This window comes from Streptopelia decaocto, assembly GCF_964273445.1.
Source record: "Streptopelia decaocto genome assembly, chromosome: 3".
Lineage (NCBI taxonomy): Eukaryota > Metazoa > Chordata > Aves > Columbiformes > Columbidae > Streptopelia > Streptopelia decaocto.
Window position 1 is genome coordinate 95,271,751 of NC_138656.1, and position 23,187 is coordinate 95,294,937.

Sequence of the window (23,187 nt, forward strand, 5' to 3'; positions counted from 1 at the left end):
ATAATTTTCTTTGATTTTTACATTAAAAAATCTGTGCCTGAAAAGAATTTACCCCTTCAGAAATGAGCGTAGCTATTTCCCTCCTGGGAAAACAAAACAAACAAACAACCTTAAGCCCACAAACAAACAAGCAAACGAACCCCACCAATCCAAAACCCCACACCAAACAAATAAAGCTTAACTGATTTCTGAAAGAGAGTAAATTCTGCTTGTGAAAATTGCCAGGTATTTCTTCATGAGACAGACATTTTTAAAACCTTAGCATGTGCTGAAGCCTTTTCCTTTCCATTCAGCTTTTCATTTATTCACCTTCTCCAAGTCCAGCCACCAGTGCAACATTATTTCTGTATACCAGAATTTGAGTCAGCAAGACTTACAAAAAGAAGGGAAAATGTCAGAGGCTGGAAATAAATAAAACTGTGGTAAGGGGTTCAGGTGAAAGGGAACTGCAAATGCCAGTTGGCAAAGAATATAGCAACGTGCCTGGGAGACAATGAAGAACAGCATATATGCTGTCCTGAGCTAGAAAGAAATAGGTCAGCAAAGCAATAGTTCAGCATTATGCAAACATTGTCCAGAAAAGCTGCCAATATCATTGAGATCCCCAGGTTAGAGTTCCTTCCTATAATTATAGACTGTTACATAAGAAGTGGTCCAGTGCTATTTTCTCTTGTGTGTCTATCCTTTCCAAAAATTGTTAACTTCCCATTGTTCACAAATTCGTTTAGTTTGTCCTATTTTTTAAAATGGATACTTAAATTTTCCCTCTTTTTTATGGCCTTTTTGGAATTGTGTGTCTCCCTCTGCATGTACTACACATGCATTCAGTTGTGCAGCCAAAAAATCATGAGGCTAATTAAATTTTAACTGCACATAAATTAAATGAGATAACAGTAGTTGAATGCTTTCTGGTTTAAATTATAAAAAATTCAGATTTGCACAAGGTGTGCACATGGGGATGGCTTGGGAAACAATTATTCATACACCCCACCCTAATCCAAATGTAATCGTCTCCCAGCCATACTGATTACACCATTCTAAGAAAGCCCGGTCTTTGGATTGGGAAGTGACTGTTCCTTGGTACCCCTCCAAATTTACTGACTCATTTTTTTTTTCTTTTGTAACAAGAATAGGAGAAATGCTGGGCCAATACGTCTCTCCTTTTTCTGAGGCTGAACTTAGGCAGATAGATGATACAGATGCATATAAATACATTATAGAATGTGTTTAATGAATTATGCAAGTTTTCTTCTCCCCTCTTGCTTCTCATCACTCTCTGAGCAGGTGTTGGAGCAGCATTGACCTCCTGGTCATGCAAGTCAGTGGCTCACTCTTGAAAAGGCTGTGAGCATCACTGTCATGCGGGGCTAGCAGAGCCATGGAGCTCGCAGCTGGGGTGGCAGGGGCTGGTGGGGCCAGGAGTTACGGCAGGGCAAACATCTGCCTAGACGAGGCACAATCATTCTTTTCTCCAGTGCTTTGCTATTCATTTGTTAAACTGTTTTTAAATGTGTGTCTAAACCCTTACGAAACTGCTACTTCAGGATTTATTATTGCTCATTTCAAAAGACCTTCTCATGGTAACAGTTATGTAAAAATCGTTTCCTGATAGTCTCTTCTCTGTTGTCTGGCAAAGGCTCTGGGTTTATATCACTGCAAGACAGATGGCTCTAACAGTTTTACAAAGACTTAACATACAAATGAAACCTATTACTGCTGAAGTCTTCATCCATGCCTTAATAATCTCTTGCCCTCTCTATTACAACTCCCTCTTTTCTGGCCTTCCTAGTTTCCAAGTCTTCAGCATGTGTAGAATATTACATCTAACCTTCTTTCAAGTACGAAGAACTTGTATATCCCCCATTTTCAGATATTTCCACTAGATCTTGTTCATTCTGGGATGCTGTTCAAAACTCTTTTCTTTGTCTTTAACCTTTCATTGACATATTTCAGCCTAGTGCACACAAAGCCTTTTCTGCCTCAGTCCTTTCCCCAGTCCCTCTCATCAGCTGGCACCCACCTTATGAATTGACTTAGACTTCAGTAGAAGTAGAATTGGATCCACAGATACCTAGATAAGACCTTAAGATACATTCATGCTGTCTAAGAACCTACATTGTATCATTTCATAGGCAGAAAACAGTTTCAGGATGAGCCTTTGCCTGCACAGCCTTTGCTGTCTGTGACAGACTTTCCTTCACACCGAGACCCTGACACAGGAAAGCACTTTAGCACATGCTGGGGTCCTGGTGGGACTCAGGATTTGAGCCTGTGCTTCATGTTAAGTGCTGTCCTCGGCAGAGATGGTACTAGCGATATGTTAAAGTGTTTTTCTGAGCAGCTGCCGAACTCCAACCCTTTTCTAAATTTCATCTGAAAACCAGCTTTCTCTCTTGGCCACTCTTCCTCATTTATCTCTGCATCTGCTGTTATTGTATATCTGCCCACACGATTGAAATCAGAGCAACTTTCTGGAGGTAAGCTGTGCTTTCAAGCTGCTAACAGAAAAATCTGTGAGCGCAGCTCTCTCTGAATTGCAAAGACATGTTTTGCACTGACGTCCTTGTACCTCTCTGTTTGATATATGAGCTATGTATTTATCTGTCTTTCAGGTTCATTTGATGTTCCCTGATCATGTACCAAAGCCATGCTGTGCACCAACAAAACTGAACGCAATCTCCGTGCTCTACTTTGATGACAGTTCCAATGTTATTTTAAAAAAATACAGGAATATGGTCGTGCGTTCATGTGGCTGCCACTAGAATAAAAAAAAAATAATCTAAAGCAGAGGATTTTATTTGCAATTGTAATAAAGTCAAGATATGAGCCCTGCTGATGAAAACACAGTCCTAAATTTATTCCATTTCATGTCATCTCTCATTTAAATGTACAGTATAATGTATATAGTAGCTTTTATTTATTTAAAAGTATATAGGTTTTTTTGTATGAGAAAAATTTCAAAATCATTTATGTTATGGGTCACCTTAATATGCAATAGAACTTCACAAACTAATTTTTCAATATACCATACTGGAATCTAATTCATCCCATTTCAATATTTTTAAGTAAAGCCTTTGTATAGATTTTTTTTTAAAGCTAGAAACTCCAGAACTTCTGTAGCTGCTTCATGTTGTTAAAGGAACTAAAATACGTTTGGTCTTATTGTGCCAATGAAAACTGTGGTGGGGTATCTATTTAGAAAAAGGCACAGGAAAAAAACCAAACCAAACCAAACCAAAACACAGCCAACAACAACCACAAAAAAAAAACAAACAAACAAACAAAAAAAACCAAAAAAAAAAACACCACAAAAAACAATCACTAAACAAAACTTCTTGGCTAAATATATTTTTTCTTTTAGAAGTTCTGCTCCATTAGAAAAAGTGAAATGTTGAACAGTGTCTAAGTAAATAAATAGTAGGTAGAAAATAGAAGTGAAAAGATTTCACAGAATTGTTGTAACTATTTTCTTTAACAAGATGAGTGTAACTGCAGGAGTTATGTTACTTCTTGGCTTGTGGGCTGCAGAGCTTGCAAAAGGCTCAAAGCCTTGGGAATTCTGTGGAGACTGACTCTCACCTCTATGACTTTCCAATTTAACACTACAAATTGAACTACAACATTCTTACCTCAAATTATATCAGTCTATTATCTATTAGACTGCTCTGGCAAATGTTTTTATAATAACAGCACGAGGTGAAATCAAAGAAACCAACCACACTAGCCAACTCCTTGTATACACAAGTGATGATATACACAAAATACACAGAAGACAGGGAATGGACTGGCATTGATCTATTTAGCTTCCACTTTTGAACATATTTTTTGAGTCTGCAAGGGAAGGCGGGGGATGCAGCAGTTGTCACCTGTTTAACTGAAAATCTTGTCACTTGATGGTAGCGGTTTTCAGACAAAGATGAAAACCAGCTTTTGTAGTGAGCCATTTGTTAATTTGCAGCCTACTTTCTCTCTCATCTGCTTTTCTATCAGTTGGAAACTGGTTTGAATCATGAGATGTAAGATTGGTTCTCTTTCCCTTTTTTTAGCATTAACTATCATAACTTTGAAAATTGTTAAATCCATATAAACAATTTTTGATCTCCCTAAATTTTTGGCCTCAAATGAAATCCTGTGGTTGTGAATTGCACAATTAATTACAGATTATAATTCTCACCACCACTACCTGTACGCTTATTCTGAATTTATCATATTTAATGTCTTTGGATATCCTGTTGTTTTAGTGTTATTGAAATGAGAAATAGAAACTCTGTTTTCTCTTTACTACATGGCTAATTCTAATATATGTGTTTATCATGAATTGCCTTGATTAAAAATGGTTCATTTAAACAGTTCTCAGATTGTTGGTAGAAAATGAATAGGATATATCAGTTTCTCCTTAGACAGTCTATTCACATAAAAGCTGTCTGTTCCTGTTATTTAAAGCATATTTCAGAAAACACGGATTGTTACAGACTGATAAAATTAGCATGTGTGTGTGACCGTATGTGTGCATGTGAATGTGCAACTGTCCTTTTACAGGAACTAATTTATTTTATCTTGCTGTTGGAGTAATACATACATCATTTTTATACATACACTCAGTTTTTTAAACAAATTAACAGTTCTGAGTTTGCGTTTGTGAACTCTTTCCCCTAATACAACAGTTCCCTTTTACACTTGCATCTCTATTTTATACTGACATTGCCTACATATCTACATGTAGTTGCAGTTCATGTACAAGGGTATATAGCAAAATATGATGTCTCCAACTGAATTACCATTTTGGAACTGTTGAATTCCTGGGTTGCCTTCAAAAAATTTGCTGGTTTCTGTATAAGTTGCACAGGTGGATATGTTTTTCTGAACTCAATTTATTCTAAATGGAATTTGATGGAAACAAAATTTTGGGTACATTAAGTAATATATTTTTAAATAATGGTGTACCATTTTGAGAAAAAGAAACTGAAGATTATTGTTATATTATTCTTTAAAAGATGCTGTTGGAATATATTTCTATATTTTGAGACATAATAAACGTGTAATACTATTTTCTTCTGCTGTGATTTTGCTTCTGAGACACATGACAACCTAACACTGGCTTCATATATTCTTTTAAAGGTAAAAGCAAGAGGTTACCAATAGTTATGGACAGATTTTGTTGCAGTTCATTTTTAATACAGACATTTTGTAAAATTAATTTAATCACTTCTTAAGTTGCAGCTGTTGAGCCATCTACATTATTAATGAAAGTCATACCTCCAAATCTTAATACTCAAAATATACTAAGAAGTAGAAATAGTTTTAACAAATCTCCATAAAACTCTAACTGGTCACTCATCTTTTGAAAGGAAAGATAGAGCACTGGAACAGGCTGCCTAGAGGTGTTGTGGAATCCCCTCTCTGGAGTCATTCAAAACCTGCCTGGATGTGATCCTGTGCAACCTACCCTAGGTGAACCTGCTTTAGCAGGTGGGTTGGACTACATGATCTCCAGAGGTCCCTTCCAACCCCAAACATTCTGTGTGATTCTGTGATTTTGTGATTCTGTGACAGTGGCACCGCACCCTCTGCATGCTCTGGATAAGTGTATATATATATTTATGTGTTTTCATCTAAAATTGTTCAGGTAAGCCCTTCTCTAGTAGTGCCAATTACAGGGGTTTTTGTTCTTTTGCTGATTCCTATAAAATACCTGTTAATTTTTATGTATTTGTACATAATACATACATATGTATGATATATAATTAACATAATGTATGTCATTATATTAATTCATATTAAATATTTACCCATATAAATAGCTATATCTATTTCTATAGTTATGAAGATCATTCCATTTTTGTTTAGAACGTGAGAGCTTTATTCTTTTTAAAGTTGTTTAAGCTTCTGCATCCTTAAATCTGGAAAGTCTAAAAGGCTAAAACCAGAAAAACAGAATTAATATTACATTATGGGTCAGAGCTTCTAAGTCTTTAACTTACTCAATGTTAACACCATTGCTACACATTCTGGGCCAAAATAAATTATTTAGACAATATTACTAGTGACAACTTCTATGACTTAGGAACATTCACCCTGTGGAAGTCAGAATTAGGAGTTGAATCATATTGCAGCAATGATTTCATGTCCTTTAAAAGAATGTAGCTCTCCAAATGTGGTTTTGATGTCCAAGACAAGGTGAACTTTGACTGTATGGGGCACTTTGAAGTTACCTGGTATGCTAAGCTGTGAACCCACTTAACAGTCTTACTTTGGTTAGATCACCTGATGGGCATCTCTCCTTTATCTGGATGCCCATTTCCATGAAGTGTTTATGGGGTCAAGATTTTCTGATTTTCACCAAAGTTTTCACATTCATTAATTAGGGATCAGGGGTGGGAGACATTTGCTGATAGTCAAAAACATGCTTGTTCAGATTGCATTAGCCCTTTTTTTATATGAAATCAAGCTGAAAATTAAATTCATAAAAAGCTGGCTGATAGCTGATCACATAGCAACACACCTGATCAGTACAAAACTCAGCTAGAGATATCTCAGGTAAACATTGGCATTGGTGTCTTCAAACAAAAAGGATGATCATTCCTTGCTCTGTTGTATATCCATCTGAAGGGTATTTGAAGGGTATCTGAAGAGACATCTGACTCACATGCCCTTTACAACCCCATAACTCTTCATCCTGAGATGGTCTATTTAGGCTTTTAGGTAAATATGCATTTGTATTGAGTAATTGGGAATTGGTATCTTCAGGAGTGCACAGCAGTTTATTTGTATGTTGGCACCTGTAGGACTATATAACAGTATTTAGTCTTTATATTATGATAGGAGTGAAATGTCAGACCACTTGGGGCCTCATTTTATTAAATGCTATATACATGAGTTCTGTAAATTACATCTACGCTGTAGACACTGGAACTAAGACTTTAGGGACAACATAGAGAAATTGCACTTTTGGATCCCAATTCATCTATTTGTCTCCAAAAACCATGAAGTGGGTTTAGGACAATAGCTCTGCCATAAACCTTGTCTGAGCAACTGTAGCAAGTTACAATCGATGAGAACTTTAAAATAATGTTACATTGTTGAAAAAGTTTAACGGGGTGTTTAATTGGGATGTGGAGCTCAGAGAAATGTCAGAAAATTCAATTTCAAAATATTTTCTCTACCATTTAATGGGAAAATGTTAAATTGCTAATTGCTTTTTTTTTTTTTTTGGTCACTCTTCTTTCGAAACAATTTCGTTGTAAATTGACTTTGACTCAAAGATGGTTAAAAAAGGGTTTAGGCTTGTAATCATAAGATTCTGAATTGTTTCAGCAATAACCAAAGGATTTTAAACACCAGTAATTTCAAATTATGTTTTTCACAATCTCTACCAACTTTTCTGCTCACACATTCAGCTGTGCATAGGGAGAATCTGACATGTGGTGCCTGAATGACGAACAAGCCACATGTGAATTATACAGCATTATCTTTTACTATCTCATCTGCAGTCACAGAACTTGCAAACTGTGATTTACAATGTGTTACTGAATTCTTACTCACATGGCTTGAGCAAGAGCTTGATTAAAAACAAAAGAAAGCTAAACAAAAATCCAACAAAAAACAGTAAGAGAAAGTTTTCTTGCCATCTTAATTCAAATAAATCAGCACCAAACGTGGTACACGAGGGATTAGGAATCTCATGTGAATTAAATGGGCCTTTTGTGTTCTGTTTTCCATATTTACAACACATGACATAGGCACTTCTCCTGACTGTTATATATCCAGATGAATACTTTCTGTTCTGTTCCTGTACTCTTTTTTTTTTTGCTTCCAGATGGGTGCCATCAATTATTATTATGAATATGAATGAAGATATTTTCATTGCTTTAGCAGATGTTAATGCTTTACAAAAGAAGTATGTGTTGTTAGTACAACTTTGCAGGTACAGAAAGGTCGAGAGACTTGCCTAAGATAAAAGCAGATGAGAGGCAGTATAGGGGAGACAACCAGATCTCTAGTGTCCCCATGCTCTAGCCCATCTCATGCTGTTGCTGGTGTGATGCATACACTTGACCCTCCTGTCCCTGCAGTTCATGACTCTAATGAATGATAGACAATCTCAGAGGTTACCAAGTACTTTTCTAGTTTCATGATTGTTTGTGGAAATCTGGGCAGTGACCGATAAAACTGGGTCACGTGCAAGGTGCAGACCACACCTTTCCTGAGTGGGGTGATTATGTTTTAAAGATACTTCTATGGAACCAACCAAGATGTACGTGAATCAGATCTTTGAGCACCTTTTCAACAGTGTCATAAATCTGCACCAGAAGAGTTGAAGGCAGTGACACATCCTTTGCTTTCTTCCTTACATTTTCCCCCTGCTCTGTGGGAAGTTCAGCAATGCGTTAAGGCTGAGACTGTGTTAACATCTGTGTAGCAGGGGATCTCAGGGCAGATGTTGGCCAGGGATACAAGAGCATCATATTTCCTAGGGAACAGCTCTCTAGGAGAGCAACATTGAAGCAAAGATGTAGGAGCAGGATCTCTGTATAGCTTGTCCTGGTCTCTTCTGGGTCTCCAGCTGGCTTGTGAGCAAAAACATTTGTAAGAATGAGAAAGCTCTTTAATTAAATTGTGAGAAGACTTGGAGGGGGCTCTTTCTGGCATATCTGCCCCTCATAAGTCCTTCCACAATAGGGAAATCCAGGCTTAAACCCAGAGCTACTCAATTGTACAGAGACCAAAAATTGGACAAGACATGATGGAGAAACATGGCATGTATATTGAACTCCCTAAACTGATGTAGCTGGAAGCAAAATTTTTCATGGCTGATTACTTTCTTGGTTGCTTAGCTGGCTCATATTAACTTGCCACAAGAAAGCATGCTCCCTTTTATTCGGGGCAATTATGCATCCACCACTGGGATTCCTTTTCAAAATCAGTGCTTCTCCTTTAACCTCTGCAGCAGCTCTTTTCAGCCTTCCCTGCATGTTATCTGTTTTATTATTCAAGACTAACAGCTCCCCCAGGGAATGCTCTTTCCTAGACTGTGCTGCAGAGATGTAACAAAGACAAGACCTGCCAAGTCAGTCACTTGTTTAATTAGGATGTGAATCCTGGAGAAATCTTTTTTGCTCACTTTTTCTTTCTTTTTCACATGCATTTGGGGTTTTTCTTGCTTTCTATCTTGGTATGAATTCTTCTGCATAAAGATACTTGGGTAGGTGCATAGACTTCTACAAAACTTTCCTGTGAAAAGTATTTGCACATTTAGCAAGAAAAAAAAATCATAATTAGTTTCCTTTTTGAAAATGGAATTGATACACCTGGTAAAAAACTTCCATTCCCATTAAGGAAAGAATTTTTAGCAAACTACTGAGCCTGGTTACATTTCGTGTTTTGAAATCTATTAATTTAATCAAAATTAAGGAGTTGCTAATTAGCAGGACCTACATTGCTTACCTCAGGACACATATCCAAGGACCAGATTTTTATTCTCAGATATATTGGTGTAAATACAAAGCTATCAAAATTAACAGTGCCCTTGAAATATTCATAAACATATTTCTGGTTCTTTTTGCTTATCCGTATTGGACAGGGAGGTAATGAGAATGTTATTCATTCCAGAATACAACTAACTGCTTAATTCTCAAATTTCTTCTACTTATAACCAAGCCCTTATGCTTTTATTCTTTCCTCTCACCCATCTACAAGAAAAAATGGCTGAAGCTCATGACTCAAAATTCTGGCGAAATAATTTCATGGTTTGGAATTGAACTGAATGCAGAAATTTCCAAACTTCAATTTGAAGTTTAAAAAAAAAAGAAATGAAAACAGTTTTCAAAAGGTTTAAAAAAAGATCATTGTTGATCTGCAGAGTCCGCACCAGTGCTATGAAGTGACCACTGGGGCAGAGGAGTCCAGGCTGTGTCTATACGTCGCAGAAGCCTCATCAGCTGGACAGGGGCCTTGCCATGGGCCACCCATGTACCTGGCCAAGGAGTCAGCAGCCCTGGGGACTGCGAGTTCCCACATTCATGAAAGGATCCTGGAAGATGCAGAGTTCCCTTCTCTGACACCGTTCAGACACCAGGGCTGTCCAGGGGCTCTGTGTCTCTCTATCCAAGGTGGGCAAACAGGAGAGGTGTCTCGCAGAATGATGCACAGTACAGCCTGCTGAAAATGCCTACATTTAATCAGACAAGTGCTTAAAGATATGGCTCTATTTCAACAACAGAAAAATATTAATTGTGAAATTCCCACATCGGCTAAAATTTCTCCTGACATTTCTGAGTGAAGCTTCATTGACATTTTCACAGAGGCTTGTTCATGTTTGGCAGGAAAGAATTTGACCTCTTTCTTCAGATGTTACACCCCGTTTCCACTGGCTGTCTCTAAGTTCTTTGCCTTCCTCTTAGTTTTTCACATGGTGTAAATAAACACTGCAGTAGAAGCAGTAGTGTTCCTCCTGATTTACTCTAGAATAAATAAGTAGCATCACAAAATGCTTCCTACAAAGTTTTACTCTCACTCCTCTGAATCTTTTCCCTTAACTGACCTCTGCTGTTGAAAAAGCTATTAGAAATGAGCCAAACAGTAATTGTCAAGGCAGGAAGCAGGTGACATACACGTATTTACATTATTTTAATTAAGTAACTAAACGTAATACACAGCTATTATATCCCACTCCTTACAGTTATTAGTTACAAGGCACTGCCCTGACTCGGAGCACTGTGGCCTGTCAACCTTCCAGGAAAATGGTCTGCTTGAGTGTTCAAGAAATGTCAGGCTAATCAATCAGTTTCAGCTCACAAATGGTATTTATGCATTTTTTAAAACCAGATTGCTCCGCTAAACATTTACTCAATCCAGTAACACCCTTCAGAAGGGTACTGAATTGCAGCCAGGAATGGTAACCTCTTTCATTAACATACCCAGATTGTGATGAGGACACCTGTTCCCAGCTGGATTTTCACTATGTACACTCTTTATATTCTAGATATTAAAAATAACACTATGGCTTTTCTTCCAATGAAAAGAACTCTGTCAGAGAGCAAAACCCATCTGTGGTGTTTTCTGTTTAATGGTTCTGCCTTTTTCTCTACAATCTACTTTCCACGATTGCCCAAAGCCTGCAGAATTCATCTCATTCATCATATCAATTACTGTAATTAACTTTCCTGTGGACTACTCTAATTTCATGCATTTCTAACCACCTATTGCTATGTGGGTAATTACTGCACTCATTTACATGCAACCAGATGTTTTGGTAATTATATTCTTGTTTGTTCATTTTCCTACCGACAGCAGCCTTTTTTCCTTCACAGTCACACTTTAACCTTTTTACATTGCAGAAAACTCAGTATTCTCTTCATGAAAAGTTGGACAACCTCAATTTTTTCCCTTAAAAAGAGAAAAGGAAGTATTTCTAAGGCTACATGTGTGTGACACTGAACAGCAGTTCTACTGGAGCTAATTCTGCTCAGGAGGCAGTGCAACCGTGTTACTGCATAATTCCAGGTTGTTTGCAACACCAGCAGCATTTGAGTCAGAACCTTTATGTTGACATCAAAGTACACTAAACGGTAGTTGATAATTCAAGGGTCACTGAAGTGAGCTGAATTGTCCCTGAAGTGAGCTGGTAATATCCAAACACTTTGAAAAACTTCGTGAATGGCAACTTGAACTCTGTGTTTTTCTCTGCATTTCCCCTTTGGTGTGAACAGTGTGAGCAAGCCAAAGCATGAAATCAAAGGGTCTTTCATTTCAGTGAGAACATTTCTATATGGTGTACTCAGCAAGATGATGAGCATCAACTCACATTGAAATCAAATTTCACTTTACACTTGGGGTTTCCTTTCTCTTGATTCTGACTTGTATGCTTTGGTTTCCTGCAGAGGCCCAGCTACCTTAGATGTTCTGTTATAACAGCACCATCTTCTGACTAATGTCCTGTCAGGAGTGTTTTTATCTTTGATCCATAGCACCTCTGAGGGACCTACTTTTGTGAAGAGGTGACTGCTCCTCTGCTTCATGCATTGCTCTGAAGACACAGTGAAGTGATTAACTGCACTAGATACTGAGAAGTACAGTAATATGTGCAGAGCTGAGAATTCATTAACTTTGGCAACCCGATATTGAAATGTGCACATATTTCCAATGAAAACGCTGAGAGAATTAAATGAAAATAGAAAAGGTTCTGCTGACATTTTTGATGCTGGTTAAGTTTTGCATGAGTAAGAGCCACCGACAGCACTTGTCTTCTTAACCTTTTCTAAGGTCAAGATCGTATGCTAGATAGTTCGAAGAGTCTTCCACAGGATAAATACAGTCCAGCTAGTAATGTTTTAAGCTTATTTAACCTTTTCTTTGTTATGTGCAAAGATGTCAACCTTCAAGTCAATAAAAATGGTTGGAGTTTTTTTCCTAGAGGAGTCCATTTACGTAGTTTTCACATCATATCTACTTTAACTCTTGGCTATGTCCTAGTACACATGGGTCTTTGCTTCCCATTTTTGTCTGGACAATAAAGAAAAAATAGTAGTGACTGGAAGCTGACTAGCAAAACTATTCAGTCAATTAATTTTGGAAAGGTTGTGGATTGATATTTGAAGTCACATACCCAGTTCATTTCATGTAAATTATTCAAACTTAAGATACAGTTTCAAGGGCAGAAAACCAGAGTCATGTGCTTCATTTGTACAAGAGAAAGAGAAGGGGTCAGAAGGTCTGGACTGTTTCCCTGCTTCTGTCACTGATTCACTATTAAACTTTGGAAAACAAATATTCCATATCTATGTCATGCATTTATAAAGGATGAGTGGAATGAATTAAGTCTGTGAGACATTTTGACATTCAAATCTGTTGAGCAGAGCAGAAATACTGCTTTTTTGGCATTAGATGTTGTTGGTTTGTTTCTGAATTCAAGTCTACCATATGCTTCTTTTTGTGATAGGCCAAAATTTTCAAAGATAGGTTTACTTTGTTCAGTTCTCACATGTAATACAATAATAACAACATTTATCAACATCATAGGAGAATTAAGAGGATAAATACCTGAATAATACTGAGGCACTCGGATACATCTGTAGTCGTGTAAGTGCATATATGTTACTTGCATATCCATGCCATAGGATATATTTCCTCATTAGAAAACTGTACTTGTTACTCACCTGGGCTCTTCCTTTCCGCTTTTTTTCCCCAGTGTGCTCACTTGAATTCAAAGTAATACTGTGTTGCATCCTAAAGAACTCTTTTAGTCACTACCAAATGAGGTTATTTGCTCAGGCTACCTAATTTTTTTGTGTTAATTCCTTTCAAGTGACTTTCTCCAGTATCTGAAACGTTACTGTTCTTGTTGTCTGAATTTTCAACACAATTTGAAAAAGTCTGGGAAACATAACATGTAGAGCTGATGGCTTACTGAAACTGAGAGGAATTTTGTCTAATCAGTGACATATTGGGGTGATTCATTGCACTGCAGAACTCTTTAGAGACATGCACATGCTAATGCAAGGCATATTAGATAATGGAAATAAATGCCTAAATATACACTGCAGTGGTGCTGATCTTTATTTCCCTGATGACACTGGTCTATGAATGAATAAGCCAGACAGAAATACAGGTGATTATAGTAATATTCTTTACTGTATAGCTCCATTGGGGTATTTATTGAGCATCACTAGAAACTGAAGGGTTTGGGGCTTATGCACACTCAGTGCCATCTACAATATTTCACTTTGGAAGTGTATCTCCAAAATCATGGTGAACTTACTGGATCAAAATGCTCATTGCTACCATTCCTTCATTTATTTTTGGGGAAAAAAAAAAAAAAAGTTAGATGTAACTATGTAACTGTAGTGTCTAAGGAAACTTCCCGAGATTGGGAATGCCTCACTTCCTCGTTTGGGTGAGTGATAATTTACTGGATATATCCTTAAATAAGTCCTTGCCTAACCCAAGCGCATGTGGGTCCTTGCCTAACCCAGGTGAGTGATAGTTTACCCTGGAGTGAGAGGGCTCTGGTGTGTTTCTTTTGAGTGTGTGCATGCACACTGTGGATCCCCATTATTCTCATTTTGCTGCACCCCAATAATCTCCTCAACTAATATCTGAACCTTTATTTTATGTTGTTGGAGTGCTAACTAATTGTATAAACTCTGTTTTGGTCTGTTTATTGGCTGTACTTTTCCAGCCAGAATAAAGTCTGGTTTGGAACTTGTTGTCTGCCTAAAACTGACTTTGGGGTGCCTCCGTGACAGGTAGACCACATCTAAAAGGTCATGAGAAAGAGGAGAACTATCTTAAAATAGCTTGGAGCAAGAAGACTATTTGATTAAACACTGGTGAAGTGATATCCCCAGACGGGTTTATCTCTTGTTTAAGTTTTCAGATATACATATTTGTTTCATCTCCTGCACAACAAAAGGTAGACTCAGAACATCCTGAGGGACCAAAAGCCCTTAAGGAAGATCAGACATGCCCTGAGAAACATTTTTGTCTTAATTTTCTTCTTAAGTTCCCAGCCTCTAACTCTGTTTACACCAGTGAACCATAATGTCTCTTAAATACATGTACATTAGGGAATCTACCATGCCTGGACATCTAAGCACTTGAAATGCAACCTCACCACCATCAAGACCTCTAGTCTGCACCTGTGTCTGTTGCACTAGCACACATTAGGAAATTTGCCTGTTCAACTGGCAATCAAAAATCACCACCTTTTTGAATAGTTACTTGTCTGACCAGTGTCTTCTTGTTTCTTAGCACATTTTTCCTCACACTAGCTGTTAAGAGGCCAACCTTGCAGCCAACCTTGTTCAGCTACCTGCTTTTCATATGAATCTCTGTACCTTTTCTAATCACAGTTCTCCATGATCTGATCCACAAATCTGCCTCCCATTTCCTTCAAATTGCTATTCAAGCAAGCTTTGTAGAGGTAAAGTAAAAACAGTGCATTGTGAGCAGTACAAAGTTCAAGAGAGGATGAAGATGAGAAAACGCAGCATCATCTCTTATCATATGCAGAGTGGCAATGCAGACATCCATTTCACTACAGTACCGTCTGTTCTTCTAGATCAGTGTGTCATAAAATATCACGGAATATTGATGAAAACTTACTTCTGTATTTATGTCATATTAAGCCAAGAGATTTGGTACAAGTTCAAAGTCATGATAATTCTCCCTTTACTGATTTTACCCTTGCAGGAATGACCATTTGCTCTGCCATCTTTCATTTTCCTCTTCACACACTATTGTTGCAAAATGGTTTTAGGTATCTATTTGTTAGCATTTGTTCTCAGTATTTGCATATCTGTGTGTTTTTACATGTGGTGTTTATTGTTCTAGTGCTATATTTGCATGTATAAATAAAGAAAATGTCTCTTGTTAGGATGTAGATTGACCTTTGGAAAGCACATTAGCTTTTTTTCATTCGATCTATTTTAAACAAACAACGTGCTGTTGAGTGCAATTGTATGGTTTGTGGACTCAGCATACTACTGGAAAGGCCAGAACACAATGTGATGGTCTCAAGCTCCTACATTTAGCTCTCATCTTTCTGAATTCCCTGGAAGACAGGTAAAGGTCAGATAGAAAAAGCCAGGTCTCCCTGGACAATGCATCTGTGCTTGGCTGATTTGTGGCTTCTCCCAGACAGCACAGTGTGTTCAAAGGTACAATTCTTCTCCCTGAAGGACTACACATGTAGCACAGGGTTCATATCTTCCCTGTTCTCCTTCAGACAAGTTTTGCTCTTATTTTGGGATTGCTGAGCACAGGCATTTGGTCCACATGTATCAGTTCCAATTCACATTGTCAAAAGGCAGCAGTGTCTTTGTATGAAAACAATAGTGTTTGGGTTGTATTTTGTTACTACCAGATACTACTTTACTTTGAGATGTCATGCATAAGATACAAAGCTTTGGTCCTTGGGCTATATCTGCATATTTTGCATTTTGGAGCAGCTTTATTATATTTGACTGCTATCATCCGGAGATTTGACACTCTTATCTCACAGCAGCAGCAGTGAAAAATGAAGGTTTCCCATGTCATAGAATCACAGAATGTCCTGAATTGGAAGGGACCCACAAGGATCATCGAGTCCAACTCCTGTCCCTGCACATGACAATCCCACAGTTCCCACCATGTGTCTGAGGATGTCGTCCAGTCTCTTCTTGAACACTGTCAGGTTTGGGGCCGTGACACCTCCCTGGGGAGCCTGTTCCAGTGTTCCAGCACCCTCTGGGTGACGAACCTTTTCCTAATGTCCAACCTAAACCTCCCCTGGCACATCTTCCTGCCATTCCCTTGGGTTCTGTCACTGGTTGCCAAAGAGAAGAGTTCAGTGTCTGCCCCTCCTCTTGTGAAGAAGCTGTAGACCGTGATGAGGTCTCCTCTTAGTTTCCTCTTCTCCAGGCTGAACAAACCAAGTGGCTTTAGCTGCTCCTCATACAGCTTCCCCTCCAAACCCTTCAACAATTTTGTAGCCCTCTTCTGGACACTGTCCCAAAACTTTATATCTTTTTTATCCTGAGTTGCCCAGAACTGCACACAGTGCTCCAGGTGAGGCCGCACCAGTGCAGAGTAGAGTGGGACAATCACCTCCCTTGACAAGGAATGCTATCACGTCACAGCATACTATGACAATACTGTGCACACAGAAAGGAAACCTGGATCGGGAATTTATCCAACAACCAGAACATATCTCCATGACAAATAATGAAAGATGCAAAAAGCCAAGATTTTAATCCCATGAGTAGTACTGGCAATCAAAAGCCTTTAATTTCTATGATTTCTAAAATTACTCTTGTTGTTTGATAAAAGGCTATATAAGTTAAAAATTTTACTAGGTGACGCAATTCTGATTAGAATCCCAGTATAAACTCTTTTCTCTCTTTGGGTCCCATTGATTTTTCTGTTTTACTGTTGTCAAAATAGATTTTGAGAAGGTAGAATCCCTCCTCTTATGTTTTTCCACCTGATATTTAGAATTTTTCTCTCTTCAAAAGGCTCAGACATCCACAGGAAGATATGATTAATAATAAATTACAATGCATGAAAATGCATAAACATATGATCCTCTATTGTCCTTTTGGCTACCACATTTGTGCTGTGACTTCTGTACCTGCATTTTGAACTTCTTCATGAAGTTCTGAAGAATACATAAAAGTATGGGAATGTCAAACTTGGCTGCCTCTGCTCATCGGGGACTTTGCCCAGGGAGGATCTCAGGAAGTGAGAGACATCTACTCAAGATTTGGGTGAAAGTGCCTTACAGAGAATAAGACGTTACAGATTGGGATTTTTATAATTTCTTTCTTATGAAGCAAGAAACAAGATTGTATGAGAGTAAGTTAGTAAAATAAATACTATAATTTATATAATTAAAAAAAATGATTCATAGCAAGATCTTTTTCAGCAACTTCTTCTAGCACTATAGTAATGACAGATACCAGAAAAGACTACTCTGAGGAACTTGTGACAATCATAACCTGTCTTCCAAGACAGCTCTAGCTGAATATTACTTAGTACAATACTGCATTTGGAGTCAGGAGTCACCTGTAAAACACAGAAGATATTACAGCATTTACAATTATCCCTGAATGGTTTGGAAATACAGGGGCTAAGTTTCTCAAAGATCCTTATGCATAATAGCGATACTCATCATATTTTCAAAAGTAGCTGTGATACCAGGAGTTAGAAATCTCAGATTGATCTAGGACACCAAATGTTATTTAACTGCTACAAAAAAAACATCTTCATCCCAACGTATTTTCAGAAAAATGTCAGCTTAGGCATCATTGAATCCTCAAGTTGCCTAAAGTCCAATTACTTCTGGTGAAGTTCCCTGAAAGTGCTTAAACACCTCCCCTTGAGAGCTCTAGGACTGGTTACACTTGCTTAGTAGCTAGATGCCTTATGCTTATAGCAAAGCCCAGGCAATCCCTACCTGTTTCCTTGGCTGTTTCAACGGGCTGGTGTGCAAACATAACCTGACATAACTATTGGGTACCAAGGTCCCTCTCTGTGCTGAGTCACTTCAACAGGCAAATCCAACAGAAAGTGGATGTGAAAAAAGGCAGTTGTTTCCTCAGCATGCTGACTGGGCTCAACATAATGCTGGTCAAATGCTCAAGTCAGTGCAGTAGAAAGAGCGAGAACAAAGGCAGGCAGGACCATCAGCTGGTTCAGGTCGCTGTGGAAACCCAACATCAGAGCATGCTGGATTGAACCAAATAAAGAACACAGGAACAGAGATGTTGTCTCCGCGACAGTGGTTGCAAAGGTTCAGATTCTAGTCACTTGAACTGCAGAAGATTAGCACTTTTATTTTTTCATCTGTCCTTATTTGCTCATGAGAAGTTTAAGTTGGGCTCCCGTTTGCGGATCAAATCACCTGACTGCATCCCGTGAGCTACTGCACATCCAGAACTGTCTCTGTGGTAGCAGGTGACTCAAGAACTGAAGCAGACAGTGCCAGATCTTCCTCGCACTTAGCTGAGCATCTAGCCCAGCCTCCCCCACCCTGTGAGAGTCTGGGCAGCCACCGTCATCTTCCACCCATGGACTATTCCTGCAGTTCCTCCTCGGCATCTCTGCTTTCCCAGGTACACAGCATATAACCTGTCATTCTCAGCTATATATGCCTTAACTAGGTATTGCAAGGTGGCTTTCGGTTATGAAGGATGTTTTAGGATAAAGTGGTCTGACAGGATTGTTCTTCTTTCAGTAGCATACTTAAATCTTTGTGTAGGAGAGAAAATATGCTTATGATTATGATGGCCATTAGCTTAACGGCTGAAGAACTCATGTGGGAGATGTGGGCTGTAATCCCCTCAAGGTGCTCTGAACCCCAAGACATCACACCTTGGTCTTTAATAGTCAGCTTTTTAGGTAAAAGGGAATGCTGACATCATTACCTTTTACCACCAATACCGCATTTCATGTCTAAGACTGCAAAAAAATTAGTTCACCAAAGAATTTGTGGCATGAATTCTAGCTGCATGGGGCCTTCCTCTCTGGCAAATCTTCCAAAACTGCTTTAGCAGTATCTGCTCATTAGCTTAGTCAGTTCTTCATTCAGCTTCTGGACCCCAACTTCATTTTTACTGAGCACTCTTGAGTCTGCTGAGATGTGTAAACCATCAAGGTTGTGGTGCTCAGCTCTCTGATTACTGTATCCTATACAGCCCAGGGTCCTGGCTGTAAAGGGGACTTACACTTTTAAGTCCCTTAGAAGCTTTTGAAAGTATCCTTGCTTGCCATATTAGTTGAAAAATATTTTATACAGAATGTGATACTCCCTGGTTGCTTCAGGATATGTAATCTGGACTCTGAACGCTGTGGTCACTGTGAAGACTCCCATTCACAGACATGTTAAAGAGATGTAGACAAGAATGCTTACTGTATTTCTCTAATGAATGTAATGTGAGACCCTCACATAGTAGCAGATCTAATTTTCATTAGAGCCAGCTCACTATTTTGGAGTATCTCACTACAGAAAAGAAAGGAATTGGTTATACAACTGTATTTCAGCAAACAGCTTAAGAGTACAGTAGCTTTTTCTCCTTGACATGGATTGTTAGCTTTAGTTCTGTCTTATGATTGCCAGTTAAAATTTTGTTTTTCGTGTGATGAAAGCATGTTTTTGTGGCTACAGTTTGAGAATTTTCTATAACTAAAAAATAGTAAGACCACACACAACAGATGTGCAAATGCTCACAAAAACTTTCTCCATTTGCTTCATCTATATCTTGGAAATACATCTCATGAAACAGGATGGCAGTTTTAGTCACCCTAACTATGTCTACTCTAACTTAAACAAGGGCAGGGTATGAGTTCATCTTCTTTCTGTGTCCATGCTGTTGTCCACCTCCAAACTGCTGGTTAAGAATTTGCAATATTCTCTCTGGACATAGTTTTGGCTGATGCCAGATAGCACTTGTATCTAGGCTCACTTCAGTGATGCTATGGGCTACAAGACTGTTATGAACAGGCAGTATGGGTGAGACCATCTTGCACAGGGAGTCTGGAGTGGTCTTGGCTCTGTGGACACACACCATGCCAAACCATTTGTCCTTCAAGCCACGTGGTGAGCCCTGGAGCATTTAATTCATTAGTATGGATGTAGTTTCTACTGAAAGAGGGAGACAGACCAACCTCCAGGATGAAAAAGAACATTCAGCAAGGGTGAGATCTTTGTTTCAGGCAAAGATGACTGGTCTGTCCAGATTTCTCAAATAGCAGAGTGCAGAAAGAATTCTCAAGTGAACATGGCCATTTGACAATAACCATTTAATTTTTTTCCCTTCAGATTTTTTTTATTTCACTCTGATGTTTTAAATCCAGAGAGCTGGGAGAGATGTCACTGTGAGGTGAAAAGGCTTGTGGTAGTGAAAGAAGGAGTAATGACTCAGGACTGTCCATGCTTCCTGCAGAGACCAGGGAAGACTGATGACAAAGTAAATAGCTGTAAAGGAAAGGAAACAGTCAACTGAATTAGGTAACTTTTCCCTCATTTAGAGTTGATCGACATTTTCTATCTGAGCTCTACTGATTTCTGAATTAAAAGAAAAAATATATTTAAAAGATTAATTATTCAGACTGCTTAACATCATATTGCTTTTTCATTTTGAATTGTACGTCGTAGTAGATGAAATTTATATAATGTTTCATCTCAGAGGGTTTTTAAAAATTTTCTTTAATATGAGTTGACCCATTAAACTGGCTTTGAAGGTTTTTATATTCCTCCTTGGGCACACAGCCTCATTTATTAAGCTTAACTTTAATAAACTGTTTATCAGTAGCCATATGATTGTGATAAGCTTGTGATATAGAATTTCACAAGTTAATGTTAAAAATTTTGCTTTAATCTATCTTTTCTATTTTGTTCTCCTTTAAATACTTTCTCTTTATTGTATCATAAAAAGTTATTTGAAATGCAACATTTCTCTTAACCATATTGCTTATTTAGTATTCTTTTTTCTAATGTAGCAGAAATTATACAATGTCTCATATAATTAAGGAACAAAAAACCTCCAATGTCTAGAAGACACATGAAGGTAAAATTAAGGGAAAAACAGAATCAAACACTGAGGTATGTGCTTGACAGAAAAATCTTCTTTAGCTGAAAAAATGAAAGATATTAGAAGTCCTTTGTGTTCGTAACACAGTCAGAAAATACCAGGATTCTGTAAAAATAACGCATGTTTGTTATGAATAGAATACCACAGTCTGCAAGTCTTTGTGCATGCTAAAGGAAGATTTTTAATGTTTTTCATTAGCTTGGCACTGGATTTGAAAATTGACAATGCATTCCCTGAATAAACTTTTGCTGAAGATGACAATAATGTAACTTTTGGAGTGCATTTTCTGCCAATACAGCTACTTAAGTTTTCACAGCTGGGACACTTCTATTTTTCCTGCAGCCTTTTCTCCTCCCTCCTCCCTTCTGATTTGTTATTGTTTGAAATTCTGAGAATGTTTTACACACATTTCCAGTGTACAACATTTGGAAACTGATAAACGAATGACAAATATGATATAAAGCCTCATGGAAGACCCTGTAGGGTCTACCCAGGGGGAAGAACACATCTGTCTCCAGCTGTGCAGCTATTTAGGAGTGAAATGACTTGTCCCGGGTTGGGCAGAGATGGTAATTATTTTTGTTGTTGATGTGAAGATCAAAGGTTATTCTCAGGAAGTAAGGACAAGGACTGTGGTATTTAGCAGGAAAGATTTATACAGGACATAATTTAGTACATGGTTTGCACATTAACCTGGTGCTAATGCATGTAGATGACAGAGAAAATGTAAACAATCCTGATGTAAGATAAATTATAATTGGTGAAAAGCAAATTAATCTACTGGTCATGATTCTCCCACAAGTTAGCAGAATCTCCAGCAGCTGTTACATTCCACAATCACACTTTGAAAAGAGTCTGCTTGATCTGAGGATTTCTTGCTACAGTGCAAATAACTTGTTCCTCCTCACCCAGCATGGCTTTTTTCTTTCTTTTTTCTTTTTTTTTTTTTTTTTTTTAAATAACAACCCCCCTGCTTTTAACAACAGCGTCTAGTCCTAGACTAACATAACTCACAGATTTCTTCCCATAAGAGTGAATTCTAAGGGTTTATGATTTTCAAGGTGCAAACGAAGAATACACCCCCAAAACCACAGAGGTGGTAGTTTATAAATGAATTTTGTAACTGAGTGTACCATGACCTCATGGTCAATAGATGAGATGTAATGTTTGCTTGTCCACAGTTTCCTGGTACCAGGCCAGAAATCCATGAAATACCTTTCTCATGTTTCTCATTCCTAAGTTTGACATATGTATGCAAATAATTTTTTCTCTGTTAAAAGTTACTCAGCATAAAACACAAATATACAAATTGTGTGAGCAAAGAGAAAAAAACCCTGAAGAAATGACACATACAAAACCGCTGGGATCCCTTAGAACAAACCAAGGTTTAATTAAGATTTATGCACTAAGTATTGTGACATGTAACATTTTTCAAAAAAATTGACATGCACATAAAAGCTTTTCTGTTCAAAGCCGATGAATTTCACTCTCCAAAGAACCTTAGTTCCCTTTACTAAGTCAGGTTATGCTCAGATTTGTACTGTTTTAAATAAGGAAAAATGGCACAAGTTAAAACGAGCTATAATGATGTGAAACCAAAATAAATGAGATTTGTAATAAGCATAAAATGCTCATTGCATATGCCTATGACAAACAATAGCTTGTCTGTAGGAGGTTTGGCCAAAAAAGCAGAGACAGCAAAACCATTTCATAATTGTAAAACTCATTCACAAATATACATGGAAACATGTCTTGCCATGTATATTGCAATTTATTTCTTGAATAATAACTAGGCTATTGAGAAACAATGAAGAGAATGAAGGTTTAGACTTCTTCCCTTCTTTGTCTGTCTTTATTTCTGTTTCCATGTGTGCAAGAAAGCATATCCCAGAAATCCAAATATATGTTCTTCTCAGATGGTTTTGCTATGATGCAGACATCAGATGTCTGAGGAAAGCAGGTAGTGGTGGATTGCACAGGGAGTTCCTAAGCAGGCTTTGACTTGGTAGGGAAGTTTTCACCATAAGTAGCTCTGGTTTACTAATTTTGTGCAGGCCCCAGTAAATCTCTTTGCATAGAGTGATCTGCTGTTACAGCAAGTGCACCCAAAACCCAGAAA

General features: G+C 38.0%; 1 protein-coding gene across 2 annotated transcripts in view; it reads left to right on the plus strand.

The window, feature by feature from the left end:
• Positions 1 to 5,047, plus strand: part of BMP5 (bone morphogenetic protein 5) — a 58,584-nt gene extending 53,537 nt beyond the window's left edge. For both annotated transcript variants that reach the window (XM_082047317.1, XM_082047318.1), the window contains one exon: positions 2,613 to 5,047. In XM_082047317.1, the coding sequence (XP_081903443.1) occupies positions 2,613 to 2,762 (150 nt within the window). In that variant the 3' untranslated portion in view covers positions 2,763 to 5,047. The remainder of the gene's footprint in view (positions 1 to 2,612) is intronic.
• Positions 5,048 to 23,187: the final 18,140 nt, after the last annotated feature.